The sequence below is a fragment of the Colias philodice genome, chromosome 7, assembly GCF_061535455.1.
Source record: "Colias philodice isolate Cphi_HAF_F1 chromosome 7, ilColPhil1 Martin Lab GWU primary, whole genome shotgun sequence".
Lineage (NCBI taxonomy): Eukaryota > Metazoa > Arthropoda > Insecta > Lepidoptera > Pieridae > Colias > Colias philodice.
The window spans coordinates 4,483,943-4,501,366 of NC_143092.1; the positions used below are offsets into that span (position 1 = coordinate 4,483,943).

Consider the following 17,424-nt stretch of genomic DNA (forward strand, 5'->3'; position numbering starts at 1 on the left):
CGACATAGAATAACATGATATTTCGTTTTGTTAGAACTGCACATTTGCTTGACTTTTTTCAATTACGACTACATATTTATAATAACAATGACCGATACAAGTAATTTTAAGATTTCATTTTACTGATAAACCATTTTAAACATAATAAACAATTTCTGAATTGAAGAACTGACGTCACTACAATTTTGTGTCAATAAACCTTTTTTCTTTTTAAATACTAGAGACGTTACTCTAAAAATCGAAATCTGACATCTAGAATCGAATGCATTGATTACTTGTGAATAAAAATTATCATAAATCAATAAATTCGATTGACAAATGTTTCAAATCCGTATCGATTAATTCACTTTAATCGATGTTTTTAAGCAGGTTACCTCTCTTCGAAGATAAAATTGATAGACGTCAAATGTTGCCTATTAAATTGGCTCGACAATAAATACCTTAAAAGTTTAAGCAACATTATACAAGTTTATTATAATAAATTTAACCAATTTTCTATAAGGTTTACGTATGAAATACAATATAATATTATGAATCTAAATAAATATATTGCCTAACTCCTGACTCAGAAAAACTATACCTATTTTGTTTTTGTGATGTTTTCTTTTATGATCTGTGATATTGAAAATTTGTTTTTAAAACGCAACTGGTTACAACATTTTTAATTGTGTCACTTACATAGCAGATAATTAAATAACTATGACACAAAATAAAGGAGAACGCTAATAAATTATTATCTGTCATAGTTGTTATAAAAAATAATATTCGATCCTAAATAATGTTTCAAATTTCAATGTTAAAATTTTCTCTAGTTGTCTAAAGCTATTCCTAAGATCTACATTCATGAGGAACTCCCAACTATTTTCATATATTTGTGCGTTAGATACATACAATATCCTATTGTTTTATGAGAAATATAAAATGAAATCAAAATACACACATATACTACCTAATAATATATTAGACTTTATTAAAATGAACGATAGGCCATATGCTTAAGTTGAAGTCAATAATTATACTAAAATTTAAAGTAAAATTAAATAAATTCATTTATCCGTTTTAAGCGTTAGATCAAAACAGATAAATAAATAACGAAATAAATATTGTTCCTAACCCATATATAATAATGAATAAGATACTTGACTATTTCAGAAAAAAACTTGGTACCTTATATTTAATACTTTTTGATTTTTGAATATATTATACATACCTAATAATATGTAGGTAATATTTATGTTTAATTTCTTTATCTATTTGGATTGTCATATTGTTATATCTTTAAATAATGCTGAGTAAAAGATACATACTCACTGGGTTTTGAAGATTCTTGAATCATAGTTAGGTATATATTTTGATGAAATGTCAAGTATCAAATTAAAATTAAGTTAGTTACCTACTGTTTTAAATGTTTTCGACGTATCAACTTAAAAAGATAAAAAAGGGGCTAACAAAAATAAATTAAGCGAATAAATCAATCTCGAATAATAAAATTTATATGAAATTAGACTAGCGTTATATAGCACTAAGATTTGAAATTGCGCAGTTATGTATAAAAATACTAAAAATCTAAATCCTCCTCCTAAAACTAAATTGATATTATTATTATTTACAAGTATCAAATTCGCAGAGCATTTCATTTAAAAGGATAAAAAATAAAATAATACTGGATTGAAATAAAGTCTGGGAATTAAAAAAATCTTAAATTATCTGCGAAATTAATGCTTGTGATGTTGATTTAGTGTTTAATATTGCTGATGATTTTATAAAATACGTATATTTTAAGAATAATTAGCCTTTCTTTAAATATTTTTTTAATGCGTTTAATATAAAAATCTCTTCGGCAAAATTAACTATAATACTGATGTATATTTTCGATTTGGAATATTTTTAACGATTATTTTCTACCAATTATTGCATCAATATTAAATTTACATTTAAAATCTATTCTACGTATTTAAGAAGCAATAGTACATTACCTATATAATTTTATTGTTTGATCGAATTATGAGTATCCTTATAGAGTATTGTTCTATATAATATTTATCATTAAATATTCACTGGAATAAATGTCGATACATTAACATTTAATTTGTTAAGTCATGTTAAAAGTTATCTTAACCAATTACGTGATGATAAAATATTGCTTTGGAATGTGTATTTTCAAATACAATTCTAATCAAACAAATGATTTTCTCATTCTAATTCCGTATTCAATAATTAAAAAGTAGAAAAATGTAAAAATGGATACAATAAATAAAACTATAATAATGACTAAAACATGCGTTGTTCATTTACCAATAAAATAATGGTAGACATTGAAATAGACGTCTGATTGTAATACTATTGCGTAATTACACAAGTTTTTGACATATCCGAGTATTTATTTGCGAATCAAACGAATAGGTATATTTACGCGGTATGGGTTTCTTCACAATGGGCAGCGTTGGGCGAGTAGAGGCAATCACGGTTGTGTAAAGGGCCTAAATGTCTATGATAGGCCGTCGTTGTAGATGTTTATTCATAATCGCCGTAATGGCGGCCAACATCTACAAACATTTGTTGGGCCAACGCTGCCCATTGAGAAGAGGGCCCATTATAGTAATACTATTGCATAAATAGACATATTTTGACATATCCGAGTACAATCGAATTAGGTATCAACGCATATTTATGCGTTTAAAACCTCGATATCTCAAACATTGATAGAATGGTATACCGTCAAACGGTGATTATTGACCAATAGGATTCGAGAGATGTTCAAACCTCAATATGGTCGTCGGGTAATGGCGGGTTCTTGAGTTTCTTGGGATTCAAGATGGATGGCTTCTGTGTGCGTGTGTGCCATACGTACACTTTGGTGCAGTTGTCCGCGAGCGGTTCTAGTTCGTCCTTTGTTGTTACGTATTTTAAAATCTCGCTTTCCTGAAATTTTAAATACAAAGGGTTAGAGTAGATCTACAAAAATTAAAAATAAGCGTTTTATAATTTAGTATTTTCAATAGTCGTTTCTAAAGCATGATAATACAGTGAAAATAATAAGTCTATTTTGTGAAAAACCTATCCAAATCCAAATTGCTCTTTGCTTTACTTATAGAACGTTATGGTTTATTACGGATCGAACATTTTCTTTTACTAGCTTTTCAAAGAGCGTTTACACATAAGATTTGGACGCATTCACACAACTTGTATATACCAAACTGGATAGCGAATAGAAATCATGTAAAGATTTCAGCATTAAAATCTAGTTTCAGTCCCAGCCTGCTACTTCAGCCCTTGTGAGAACAAAAAAGCGAACCAAACGATAACGAGTGCCATAAATAATTTTCGTTACATTATACATTCATTGGCATAATTATTTCCAAGAAAATGGAGTAAAATTTCGAATAAGCATATGTGTGTTCCACATTAAATAACTTTACCTAAATGAAAGTTTATCACGCATGAAATGACCTTGCCTTTAATTAAACTGTTTTTTTTTAATATACAATTATTAATAACAATTAGATCGTTATATTTTAGGGCACACCTACGCAATCAATCAAAGTGTAGGTAACTATTGTATTGTAATTTATTGCTTCTTTTCCCTTGGGTACTAGTACCCAAAGTACCTTGGTACTTAGTCTAATTAGTTACATTTTATAAACTCAATATTATTAAAAAAAAAACAATAATAATAACTGAAGTAAGAAAAGCACAACCATCGTTTTAATAGGCACTTATACTACTGTATAAAACCAAAAAAAAACTGTTTTGTTTAGGAAGGGGCTTTTAATAGTTCAACATAGACAAACAAATTTAATTTCTTAACCCTTTAACAGTTTGTTAAAAATAAACAAAAACAAAAAAAGGAAACACATACCGATAAACAGTGAAAGTGTTACCCATATTTGTTATCGCGAGTGACCTTAGACCCGCATGCTATCGGTCAATCGTGTGCAAATGTTCAAATATACATTGCTCCGTATTCCCATAACTTTTATTTTTAAGCTAATTATTTTTCGTTATCGAACAGATTTAGATGAATTAGAATCCGTTGGTTAACTATGAAATGATTTTAAAAGAGCAACTATGGATTTTCTTGCCGGTTCTTCTTCATTACTGCTTTCCGAATCGGTGGTAAATTTTAAAAATATTTTATGACGATTCAAAAGTGCTTCTAGAAGAAGTCTAATTGAATAAATAAATGTTTGAGTTTATGTCGATTTTTTTATTACAATCACATGATAAAGTAACATATCAAACAATAAAAATGTATGAATCTTAAACTTTTTGGTACAATAGTAATTATAATATATGGAAAAACTTAATTACGAGAGTATTTATACAATAAATCCTAGTTAATCACAACCGGAAATTATGCGACTATAAATAGTATTGGTTTATACTATCATACAGAATGATAACAATTAAAAGATTAAAAGTTATTACAGTAATACAAACATTGCGTATAAATTATATTAATAAAAGTGATATTATTAGATATAATTTACAGCCAATAAAGGTGATGAACCTTAAAGAAAGATCATTGGCTTTCACTCCGCAAATATATACAAAAAATAAAAAGTATTTAGTTAGTTAGCTAGGTAACTACTTAATTACATATAATTATTCGTCATGAAAATAAACCACCTTAAATTCGAATAAAAAAAATTTAACAAAAATAATACGCATGCATAAAATACATTAACAATTTTGACAGGCCCGTTCTCATTTAGTATGTAGGTTAAATGGTAAGTTATAAGTTTATTTCAGTAAAATATTTCTCTTTGAAAATAATATCGTAACGTTAACGCAAAACCTATGTATTTCGCACTTGGTGGGCTTTTAAGATGAATGTTAATATAACCTATTCACAGTGAATGAGCATATATTTCAAGTAAACCCACTTTCTGAAAGCATTGACCGATTTACCTGTAGGTAAAAATTACGTAAATGTATACCTAGTAGGTACATTTACGTATTTTTTTCTTGTAATAACAATTGTATATAGATAGCGGTATTAAATCAAAAGAATGTATATTATGGTCAACATAATATTTTAATTATTAATCTCATGTAACACGTCTAATAGATGCTAATCAGATTGCGTAGATTTCAGTAAAATTATCATTAATATTGAAACACTATTCATGTCATTTATTGATAAAATTGTATACACTTATGACACAAGATATTTTTTTCTATTCTGCATTTGTGAAAATTAAGAATTTTCAGTTACTTACGCTGTCCAAAACTTAATAATATGTTCCTTAAAAAGGAAGAACTGAGAACCTTCAGAAAACATTGGCAAACAGAAAAAAAACATGAAAAAAATGCCCACCTGAAATCCGGACTGGACCTTTCTAGAAAACTTCGCTTCCGGGTGGTCCAAGAACAGCGTCGCGTTAATAGCGAACCCGGCCATATCAATGGGAAACGGTCTGAAGGGTTTCCACACCGCGTTGTAACCTGAGACCTTCCCGTTGGTGACTAGAGGCATTTCCACCCTCATCCCTCCGACTATACCCACCGGCCATACTCCGACTTTCTTTATTTTTCGCATCTGGAATAGATATTATATAGGTTTCCAATAAAATTCCTGTAGTAATTTAAGTGTTTGAGGCAGAGCATAGAGCACTTAGTCGAACTCATATTGTTATAACTCGCGCGAGTTAACTTGACACCTGAAAAATGGTCCTGTCCCTTTCACTCCATTCTATTATCACGTGAGAGTGAAAGAGACGGGTATAGGTCTCAAGTTGGCTCGCGCGGGTTGTATGTTAAAATCGTAATTTTTTATCCAAACGGACATCTCCTTTATCATTCGGGACATCTTTTCTAACAAAAAATACTTAGATACTTATCTCAAAAAAAATTGTACCCGACAATGATTAGTAAGTACAATTAAATGGCTGTCCCTGCTGAATTAAATTACTTTACAAATATAACCTAAAGCATGTGGGTAGTTCTCAAAAAAAATTTTTCTACACACATATCAATTCAGAAACCTCTAATTTTAAACTCTGTATGATTTCTAGAGACAGGTAATATTATTTTATCTTATCATGCAGTTAATTCGGTCCGAGTAGTTAACTTTTCATTTTATTATAAGCAAAGGAATGTGGCAAAGTATTAATGAAATCATTAAAATGTTATTGTATCCACAATGAGTGATACAAACATACAATAAACATTATTGTTTAAATGCTTTATGTATGAGAAATTAACATACCTTCTGCTGAAAATGTAAACAATGATAATGTAAACATAATATGTATCATATTAAAAAGAAAATATAAAACACTTACATCAACATTGAAAATTGATAGTTATTTTATTTACTTAGTTGGTAGAGATGTTAAAAAATTCATGAAATAGGAATTTCCCATATTTTTTTTATCTCTCAGACAATCATTACGTAAAGTTGATTAGAATGAATCATAATGTAAAGTTAAATATTAAGGTTATTAATGAATATTTAGTATAGTTTTCTTCATTTAGTGTTTCAATTATCTGAATGAGGTAAAAATAAAATAAATTCTTAACTTAGTCCGAGAATTCTAAGCACAGTTATTAGTCATGCAATATGACTCAATTTTAGAAATAAATTGAAGAATAATAATTGATAATGTTGATACCTAAGTAATTTACTAACAAATATTCCAACACCATTCAATAGCCTTCTGTAGAATAAATAAAAAATATAATTATAGTGAATCCAAACTTACCTCTTCAAAAACTTTAAGTGCGTATGTATTGTCATCATCCATAAAGTACACAACACCTTTCTTATCTTCAGATTTACGCAAATGGTCTCTAATCCAATTTAGAGCCACATTCCGCTGCTCCACACCGCTGGCCTGTTTGGGAATTAAATTGAAATATTAATCTTTTTTTTTTAATTACATTCCCTATTATGTATTTTAAAAATCTTTTTATTTCACACATCTAAATTAGTATGTTACATGAGCTTCTTCGCATAATTTGTAAGATGTTTAATAACAAGCCAAGATTTATTGACCAGTACTTGTCTAATTAAAAGGATGTTTAAATTCCAACAATATTTTATATCTTTAGTTAAATTTACACTGGGAAAACATGTATTTACTTGTAGTCTTTTATTTTGATATCACTTATAACAGCTATCAGATATCACATAGATATTGGACAATACAAAAAAATTACCAGCCTTGTAAACATACAGCATTAATTATTAGGTACATGAATGGAATGGCCTTTGCATATTACAGCTATTTGCATGATGATACAGTTATCTAATCTAGTTACACAGAAGTGAATATACAAGTAATTTTTATGAAGTAACCTTGAAACATTGCAGTTGTTAATTGCAAATTAACAAGTTTAACTGGTAATATGCTATTTGTATTTTTTATTGTGTCCTGTTATTAATAGATTTAAATAGTTATAGGAACCATATATTTTATTTCTTCTACAGATATATATGTACAACGAAAACAAGTCTATAGCAAAACATTCATTAGCTTACTGTTTTAATATTGATGTTCTATTGTAAGTGTTAAAAATTGCATTTCCACAAAATTATAATTATTATTGTTATATTTAAAAACACATTATTTAACAATTTCAAATCCAACAATTATGTTTATTAGGGATTTATTATATTAGCAAAATAACTTCAAATATTTAGTGTAAGTTAAAATTGATATGGTTATGCCACATGAGGTGATTCCAATGATATTCTAACTATCCAAGATATATGTAGCGATGATATCCAATTATTTTTATGTATTTCATATTTTGTACTTGGAAGTAGGTATGCTATTTAATAATTTTGTAGTTAGATCTTATTCTAAATAGACCAGCTTCATGCGTTTCCTCATGTGGCAGACAATTTTAGCCATTATAATAACAAATATTAATACATTAGCAGTACAAACTCGCATAAATCAAAATGAACCACATACACAATACCAAGATGTGTAGTATGCATCTGTTTTAAACACACAAATATTGATATCCATCACCTGAAATATTGCAAACAGTGGGAGTAAAATCTACAAATTCATGCTACTTCTAGTCTAGGAGATAACTTATTATAACAATATGAAAAATGAAGCTAAAATTTACTACTTGAAATGTATAAATATATGGTCAGGGCTCGGTACCATTTTATAATGAATGCTTTTGTGTGGTCTAATATTAACATTAGAAATGGTGATAAGTTCTTAATTAAAGAATCTGATTAGAATGCTAATGCTACAATCCTAGAATAATTTATTGTATTGGATTGTAAATTCATACAATACTTACAGTGGAATGCTTAGACTTTTGAGTTTTCACATTGAGATGTGTATATTTGAGTGTGGATTCCTTCAGAAGATTTTCAACCAGTTTTGTTTTTGTCTCAGAGTCCTCAATAACGATCCAATGGAAGTTCCTCACTAACATTAATGTCTGTGATAATCTAAAAAATATTGTTTTTTTTTAGATATAAGCTCAAAATTATAAGCATTGTTAAAACAATAGTTTTCAATAGCTATACATAGTTGCATAGTTGAAAATAACAATATAAAAATAATGAATAATATGAGATCACAGAGAAACTTATAAGGAAAACTTTTGATTATCCATCTTATTTGTTATATTTTTTGATAATGCATGCTTTAATTTATCTTAATTATTAATTGAATATATATTTTTTTCAACTTAAATTACAACACTAATAAGTTTTACAAATTTAAAATGATGAACATAGGTGAATCAATAAAGCTTCGTATTATCAAGGTTCCGCTTCTCTGAGTACCTAATGATAATCATACCCATTTAAAAATATTTATGAAAGAAATCTTATACATGTTTGTACAGATAAACCAATTAGATTGCCAAATAACGAATCAGTCAATAAAATTATTTAGCAAGAGCATTGAAGCCAAGGGCAATAACATCATGAATTACCTTGTGAGATCAGCCTTTTGTGCCAGTCGAGCATAAGTTGGGGTGATGCCGTAAATCGTCGGTAAATACGTATTCACTTCAGGTGTTATTTGACACTGAAAAGCCGGACGGCTATTGAAGAAAAATAAAGCTACAAAAACTAACATCCCGATTGCTAAATATTGCTTCTTGATATTAACAAAAGGCATTTTATTGTCACTGGATCCGTCCATGTACAGTTACGGTTTCCGCGTCTGTAGAACCACAGACTATTAATTCAATCACAGTATTATCTCATTATGAGTTAAGTTGACCATATATTAACGCCGGTTAATCAATATTCCCACACTTATCGCGGTTATCGAAACAACCAGCTCGCCGAGAAAGCAAAACTTGACTCTGAATGAAAAATCTAGGAACGTAAACTATCCATATTGTTTGAATGACATCTGACTGAACTGACAACTGTACAATCATCTATCAATTTTGACATTTGACGTTGAAGGCAATACAAACACTACAGGTTCGGAAATGATAATCTTTAGTAGTAGTAAAAATTTGCTTCTCTAATTACACTGAAGCCATAATTTCTACAATAAAAATTATTTTTCAACTTACCCCAGTTTATACTCTGGATCTAAATAATTTGTAGAAGTCTTTTTAGCGCTACAGCGGTGCCATCTATGTATCACTAATTTAAATGACGATGTGTTGTGTAAAATTTATAATATAATTATAGTTACAGTAACTTTCGCTAGATGGCTACAAATTGCACAAAATAATATTTATCCAAACTAGGTACTATGACGTATGAACCGAAGGCGAGGTATTTCAACGCGCCGTTTGCGCTCCTCGCTCCACGCGTCGGCTGTCAAGAAAACGCTGGGCAACGTTATGTTCTGAGATATAATATTATGTACGTATTTATTAATTACAGGGCTTCAGACTTCAGTTGAAAACCAAAATTTAGCACGTTTTCTGCAGTACATCAAAATACATTATCCATATAGGTATAACAATTATGTATTTGCAAAATCAGAAATTTCATTAGTAAATAATTCGTTTTCGATTTTTATTTTAGCCTATTTTTATGATTTTATATGATCGAGCAAAATACACGTGGTTGTATAACAAATTAGCACACTTTTTAGGCAATATCTTGAAGTGTATTGATTATTTTTTCTAAAAGCGTCATATAATTATTGCAAATACATGAAAAATTTTATCTTGCAAACCAAATTTACTCCGCTTCGCTGACGGGACTCCCCTTAATTCTGTGCCATCCGTACATAAAATACTAGCTTCTGCCCGCGGTTTCGACCTCATAGACCTTGACGCTTGACTGTGTCTATGTGTACCAGCTTTTTTTTAATTACTATTGATTTTTACTGTCTAGGTACCTACCTATATTATGGTGAATTATTATGAACACTCTTTATTGAATTTTTTTATTGAAGTAAAACTTCTTTAGGCGCGACTAGGGAGTAACTCAGATTTTTTTTCTGACGGAAGTAACGCTTACTATAGTCTGTGTAGTTTCCGCCATTTAAAAATAATAATTCTGATTGGTTGTAAGTATATGTCATAATATACTACACGCTTCTTGACTTATACGCCAGCTAGTGGCAAATATCATAATCAATTAGGATTATTTATTTTCAAATTTTCAAACGGATCAATTGTGAATAGCAAAGTGAATGAAAAATTCAACAGTTTTAAAAACATTATTTTAAATTGCAAAATTTTTTGAAAATCTCTAAATATACTTGTTTATTTATTACTTGTAAAATAAGTAAATTAAAAATAAAAATAAACATGTTGCGGATTATAATCAATCTATTTTAAATATTGCTGAAGACAAAGTAGTATCCATAGCAACAGATATGTATATAGGTTGTCATTCAGTTGAACAAGAAGCATATGTACGCCAACCAACAATTTCATAAAATGTCAGTTATTGATACAGGAGGATCGCCTTATGAAATCATATTAGTTCTTAACAAATTTTACATTATTACAACCAATATTGATGTATCTGATGGCTTAGCCAACGGTTGTGTTGGAAAGTTAGTGTATATTGAACGTGATGACAGTGATAACATCATACGCTTATGGCTTGAGTTTCCTGGTAAGATAGGAGAGAAAATTAGGAAAAAAGCTGCCCATCATATTCAAACTCTAAACATTAGTAGAACAGCAGTCCCAATTTTACGAAGATCGTCATCTGTACCAATGAATAGAAATAAGACAATATTTGCAAAGAGAAATCACTTTCCATTAGTATCTGCTTGTGCGCTTACAATACATAAGTCTCAAGGTGGTACTTTTGATCAAATCGTTTATGAATACAATAAAAGTCACAGTCAGAAGCTGTTATATGTAGCATTATCACGAGTAACTGATATAAATGGATTGTTCATTGTCTCAAACACCGATGACAACAAATTTTATCATGGAAGAAAGCGTCCAGGGGGAATAGTTGATTTACAGTGTGAATTTGAAAGACTTTCAAATTCTCGCCTAATAACACAACAGGAAGAATTATATAACCTTGTAAATGAGAGTAACATTACACTATTTTCCTTCAACTGCCAAAGTTTACGTGCTCATGTTTCTGATCTGAATGATAAAGTATTAAAAAGGTCCACATTGCTGTTATTTTCCGAAACTTGGATGAAAAATGACGAACAAATTCTTATTGAAAATTTTTATTGCGTTACCCAATACAAACGACCCAACTCAACTGCTGGTGGAGTAGCTGTATATCATTCATCTACAGATACACTGAACAATGTAACACCAATTCAAAATATTTCACCAACTATATTATCACAAATTTCCGATGAGGTTTCACAAATTGGTGACATCGCCTTGGTTCGATGTGTTAATACGAATGACCAACCTGTGATTATCGTTGTCTATACATATAATAAAATCGTAGGAAAGTCAAAACTGTACATTGAATATTTTTTTAAAAGAATACATAATCCATGATCTATAATCGATACAGAACCCGAAAACATAGTTTTTAGAATTTTTGTCTGTTTGTCTGTTTGTCTGTTTGTCTGTATGGTTGTCCGGGCTAATCTCGAAAAGTACTGCATAGATTGACTTCAAATTTTGCATGAATATTACTAACTGGTCGGGTCAGGCTATAGGCTACATATAATCAAGCTATCACCTGCGGGGGAGGAGCTGTGAACCTTTATTTTTCTTACGTATTCTCTGTACTACGATAGCGTACAATCTTAAGACTCATGTTTAAATGTTGTTTTTGAGTAAGCCATGCTATTGTCTACCTTTACACTATAAAAACTACGTCATTTAAGTAATTTTAGCAGAGAAACAGTATAATGAATCTTAGTAGTATAAAGACAAATTTAAAACGGCGCCATCTATGAGATTTCATTAAAATCAAATCAATTTACATAATATTAACGCTTCTTGGAAATTTATAATTTAAATATTATTATGATGTTGGTGAGGTTGTTTTTTTTAAAGTTAAATAAATAATTCATATCTTCCCAGAGTCCATTTCAGGTGTGCTTATATTTCATGTGAATAATAATTATGTATAATGAATCTTAGTAGTATAAAGACAAATTTAAAACAGCGTCATCTATGAGATTTCATTAAAATCAAATCAATTTACATTATATTAACGCTTCTTGGAAATTCATAATTTAAATATTACTTATTATGATGTTGGTGAGGTTGTTTTTTTTAAAGTTAGATAAATAATTCATATCTTCCCAGAGTAGCGAGTGCGCTTATATTTCATGTGAATATACTAAATTTTTATAAGTGAGGGTAGATGTTTATTATTTGATGTCAAACAAGACACCATTACAGTTAATATAGGTAATAGTAGATAACAGTGATCGTGTTAGACTCATGTTTTTAATTAGTTAAAGTTATGACAAAATAAGAAAATGATGAAATTTTATTTGTATGTAGTTATAATTTTTACAAGACTATATTAAACGCCCAAAGAAGGTCACTGTAGTTATTGATAAAACTTTATTAGCTTTTTAATAAAGTTAGGTACAGTCATCTTTTGATTTTTTTTATTTACAGATTCAATGTTCATAAAAATTGACGATTTGCCTGAGGATGTAGTGGAAATTAGTAACCTTGCGCGTGGTCAATCATCATCAATACATATAATAAAATTCTAGAAAAGTGATGTCTGTACAATGAAAATATGAAAAAAAAATTTAGCAGGGGTTATTATTAAATCGATCCCAAACCCAAAACTGTAGTTAAATTTTTTTTTGTCTGTTTGTCTGTATTTTTGTGCATGCTAATCTCAGAAACGGCTTATCCAATTACGATGGTGTTTTCACTAATATATTGAGGTAATCTTCATTTAACATTTAGTGTTTATTTCATGTTAATCGGTTCGTAAATAAAAAAGTTATGACCATTTAAGTATTCACGGCGAACATTTGCTAAGGCATTCTATGGTACACTATTATACAGTGTACGATAAAACGTAAGTTATCTGTTATAGGCTACAGTTATTCCTTATAAACGTCCAGGTGATCATATCGAAAGTCCCCAAGGGTGGGGGGGTAAGCTGATGTAGTAGGGGGGAGGGGTCAAATTAGAATTATGCTTACTATATATGTCGTATTATATTTTAACCCCCGACGCAAAAAGATGGGTGATAAGTGTTTGACCGCTATGTGTGCCTGTGTGTGTGTGTGTGTGTCTGTTTGTACCACCGTAGCTTGCTAACAGGTAATCCGAATTAGATGCGGTTTTGTTGTTAGGCAGCATATTTTCCGACGCTGGTTCTTAGATAAAGTGTATCAAAATCGGTTCATCCATTTATCATACCTAGGTATATAGAGGTAAAAGTGGGAATGTGGAAAAAAATATTAGTTATATTTTTATCCAATTCGGTTTATTCATTTATTAGATTACAGCGGTAAAAGTGGGAATGAACAATAATCGAATATGCTCAAATAACTCAAGCGGCATATCAAAATATGAAAGAACAACGTGTGAATTACAATTAGTAATGTTTTATCGAAATCGGTTCATCCGTTTATTACATATAGGGCACTTTAGGAAATGGAGCATCAAACGACAGGATATGACGTGTAGATATAGGTACAATTAGATAATATGGTTTACATCAAAATCGGTTCTGCCATTTACTAGGGGTGGAAAGGGAAGGGTTGAAAGTCTGTGAAAGAAGAGGGGGATATAGGAGCGAGAGGATAGCCACACCCTGGAAATTTTGAACTCTACTCAAAGCCACATAGGTTGGCCCTTGGCAATTTTTTTTCCTAAAGATATCTTTAGGAAAAAAAATTGCCAACTTCTTTTGCCACTGTGGTCCATTACTTACAATTTGTGCACGGTTACGGCCCAACTTAAAAGATATTGTCAAGGAGCAACAAACTTATAGATATCAATAGGATGTAGGAATGTAATATGGAGGTAGAGGTAGATCTCGCTCACTTGAAAATATTACATGAAAATAAGAAACCGAAGTTAAAAATTAAAGAATAAAAAAAAACCCAACGCAACGAAGGAAAAGGAATAAATAATAATTTCACAAACTTCCCGACGATCTTTAAAATTAAGTATCTACCATTATAAAAAAAAATATAATCTATCATTTATGACAACTTTAAGTATGATAATGATGGTATGGCAGCCCCGACGACTTTGTTTTTTTTATTTTTATTAATATTTAAAATGGTATTTATTTTTTAAAGATCTTCGGGAAGTTTGTAAAATTATTTATTCCTTTTTCTATGCACTTTTCTTCGTTGCGCTGCAGGGTTTTTTTTTAATTTAATTTTTATTGCAATTGGTCTAAACGGTTTATTTACTACAGGCGTGAGACAGGAAAGATCTGAGCGCTACGAAAAATCTATTTTTTCATTCACTGATCTCAAAAAAAAAATTTCCAAGGACCAGAACGACAGGAAATTTTAATATTTTATTCTAATTGTGTTTTGCACAATTTTGTTAAATTGCGACTGGATGAAAATTTTGTTCGTGGTCGTCGTCGTCGCTTATGTCAATTAGTATCGATAGCGGATTCTATTCCTTTGCGTTTTGACGTTTATCTCGGCGCTCAGTTGCTGCACGATATATTGTCAAATGTCGATATAATGTCAAACATCCATACAAGGAAGGAAGAAAAATAAATTTGCTCCCTTCCCCCATGGTGCCTAAAAATAATATGACATAATTTAAAATAAATTTTACGTAGAAAATTAATTAGGCATTTATTTTTTTATTTTTTAGCTCAGTTTAGTAATAAATTTTACTAACAGTTCTTTTCATTATTTATGGTATGTTTATTCAATAAAAGTTAAGTAGTAACTACTATGCAGTCACTATTCCACGCGGACGAAGTCGCGGGCACAGCTAGTTATTTATATTTCTACAAATACTAGCCTGACAAATATCATAAAATTTATTCATCAGCAATTACTTCACTTCACAATTGAAGGTTCTCGACTTTTAAATAGTAATTATCATGAATTACCGATGATTCTAACTGGAGATTTTAATGTTAATTTTCGCTCTCAGGAATCTCAGCCGTTAATTGATTTTTTAGAAGAAAAATTTGATTTATCTATGAATACTTCTCGACTTCATTCAACAACGCGTTTCGGTACAACGATAGATGCTGTATTTTCAAGAAAAGTAGCAAATTTAGAGAGTAAAATTTATGTTTCACATTATAGTTACCACAAACCTATAATTTCGTACGTAAGAAATTATGATGACATTCAATTACCTGTTTCGAATGAATAATATTAATATAACATTTAAATAATCTTTGTAAAGCACATGAATAATAAATATAATTAAATTATAATATAATATTTATTTATTTAAGTTAATATTTAATCATTTCAGTGATATATGTCGTCAACGCCAAAGAAGTTTTACTTCAATCGCGCGTAAAGGTTACACGCACACACTTTTTTTATTATTTTGGATTTACTGTGATTACCTATTTATTTATAATTTAGGTATACATTTATGTTGCCCGCAGATTTATATCTAGAAATTGTTAAGACAAACATCATGCATTATCTTCTTGTTACTTCAACGGATTATGCAGCCCACGCCAAGATAGATCTTTGAGGGCAGGAATTTTCCCACTTGGTACAATATTATAAATATCCATCAAAAATATATAACGGCAAAATATTTTCACAAACAAAAAAAAGGTACATAAATCTATACTTTAATATTAAAAAGCTGAAGAGTTGGTTTGTTTGTTTGAACGCGCTAATCTCAGGAACTACTGGTCCGATTTGAAAAATTATTTCGGTGTTAGATAGGCCATTTATCTATTATATATCAACACGCTAAGACTAACAGGTCGGAGCAATGCGGGTAAAACCACGGGGCACAGCTAGTGAATAATATAGATACATTAATAATGGTTTCAATGATTTCATTTAACTTATTCTAACCCTAGTTACTGGTATGGTATAATTTACATAGATAGCAGATGTGGTCAGCCATTTATAGACCCACCACGTCTAGGTTACCTACTCTTCCCGCAAAATCGTTTAAAACTGTTAGTGAGAGCAATATTATTATGAACGAACCTCAAGAATCTTATTTCAAATATATTGGAATAATTACAATCATGCGAAATATTGTTAAATCACTCTATTTGAAAATTATTAACAAAAATGTATTGTATTTTAATTATATTGTATAGGTACCACAAATTAAATCTTAAAATGTTCAGAATTGTGAAGGGATTTTTCATTAAAACAGGTAGTTGATCTGAAAATAGCCTGATGACTTATTAATACGCTAGGCATAATTTCAGATACAAATCTTAAAATTGCAACTAATAATATAATAATATAAACGAAGAGATTATTATGCTTAAACACAATGCTTGGAGTTTACCATGCCATTGAAATTAAAAATAAACAAAATAACATCACGTTTACATTATCCGAAGGGTGGCATGTAGGTACTTACATCAATACCCTACTTATGTATCCACGTTAAGCTTAAAACGTAACAACGTTTAAGTCACTATTGAATAAACCATAGATAATAATATAAAGCCTTTTATCTAATCTTGATCTTCAGGTGCCAGATTCTTGTAATTTATAATATTTTAAGTTACTTATTAAGCTATTGCATAGCTTATAGCTCAGACTTTGAGCGCGGCGACCGAATGTAAAAATTCCTTTACGAACAAACCTAAAACCCCCCACTCCAACCGGCACAGCGATGCGAGTGCTATGCAATAGCTTTACCGAAGAGAACGATGTACAAAATAAAAAAAATGTACTCATACCAAAGCCATAGAGAATATATTGCTTTGGTATATTATAGGTTAAATTTTGTCCGGCTAAAACGCGCGTAGAACTGCCGTTTTCAGCTAAAGTCCGGTCGCGGAGCAGGAAGAATTTCGTACATTAACACGTTCAAGACGGGGCCCGATTTTGGCTACTTATCGTTGGGCCGGCATAGGGCTTAGAAGACCTGTTGGTGAACTTCATTTACGGCCGGCATCAG

The 17,424-nt window shown here is 30.1% G+C and overlaps 1 protein-coding gene and 3 long non-coding RNA genes across 4 annotated transcripts in view; 1 reads left to right on the forward strand and 3 right to left on the reverse strand.

The window, feature by feature from the left end:
* The window catches only part of LOC149487000 (uncharacterized), a 412,994-nt gene that overhangs the window by 267,393 nt on the left and 128,177 nt on the right, over positions 1 to 17,424 (forward strand). The gene's annotated exons all lie outside the window — the stretch shown is intronic.
* The window catches only part of LOC149487006 (uncharacterized), a 191,238-nt gene that overhangs the window by 8,220 nt on the left and 165,594 nt on the right, over positions 1 to 17,424 (reverse strand). The window lies entirely within an intron of this gene.
* Positions 434 to 9,353, reverse strand: LOC149487007 (galactosylgalactosylxylosylprotein 3-beta-glucuronosyltransferase I-like). Its single transcript, XM_089697052.1, has 5 exons — positions 8,917 to 9,353; positions 8,272 to 8,425; positions 6,708 to 6,839; positions 5,321 to 5,542; positions 434 to 2,922 (listed from the first exon to the last, which is right to left on the reverse strand). The coding sequence occupies exons 1-5, from the start codon at positions 9,126 to 9,128 to the stop codon at positions 2,758 to 2,760; spliced, it is 885 nt and encodes a 294-aa protein (XP_089553178.1). The 5' UTR covers positions 9,129 to 9,353; the 3' UTR covers positions 434 to 2,757.
* The window catches only part of LOC149487008 (uncharacterized), a 109,119-nt gene continuing 92,128 nt past the window's right edge, over positions 434 to 17,424 (reverse strand). The window contains exon 2 of the long non-coding RNA XR_016315833.1: positions 434 to 1,018. This is a non-coding gene — a long non-coding RNA (uncharacterized LOC149487008). The remainder of the gene's footprint in view (positions 1,019 to 17,424) is intronic.

Coding starts and splice junctions, on each gene's coding strand:
- LOC149487007 (XM_089697052.1), bottom strand. CDS start 9,128: ATGGACGGATCCAGTGACAATAAAATGCCTTTTGTTAATATCAAGAAG. Junction 5,543..6,707: donor CACTTAAAGTTTTTGAAGAG/GTAAGTTTGGAT, acceptor TATCTATTCCAG/ATGCGAAAAATAAAGAAAGT. Junction 2,923..5,320: donor AGGTCCAGTCCGGATTTCAG/GTGGGCATTTTT, acceptor TTAAAATTTCAG/GAAAGCGAGATTTTAAAATA.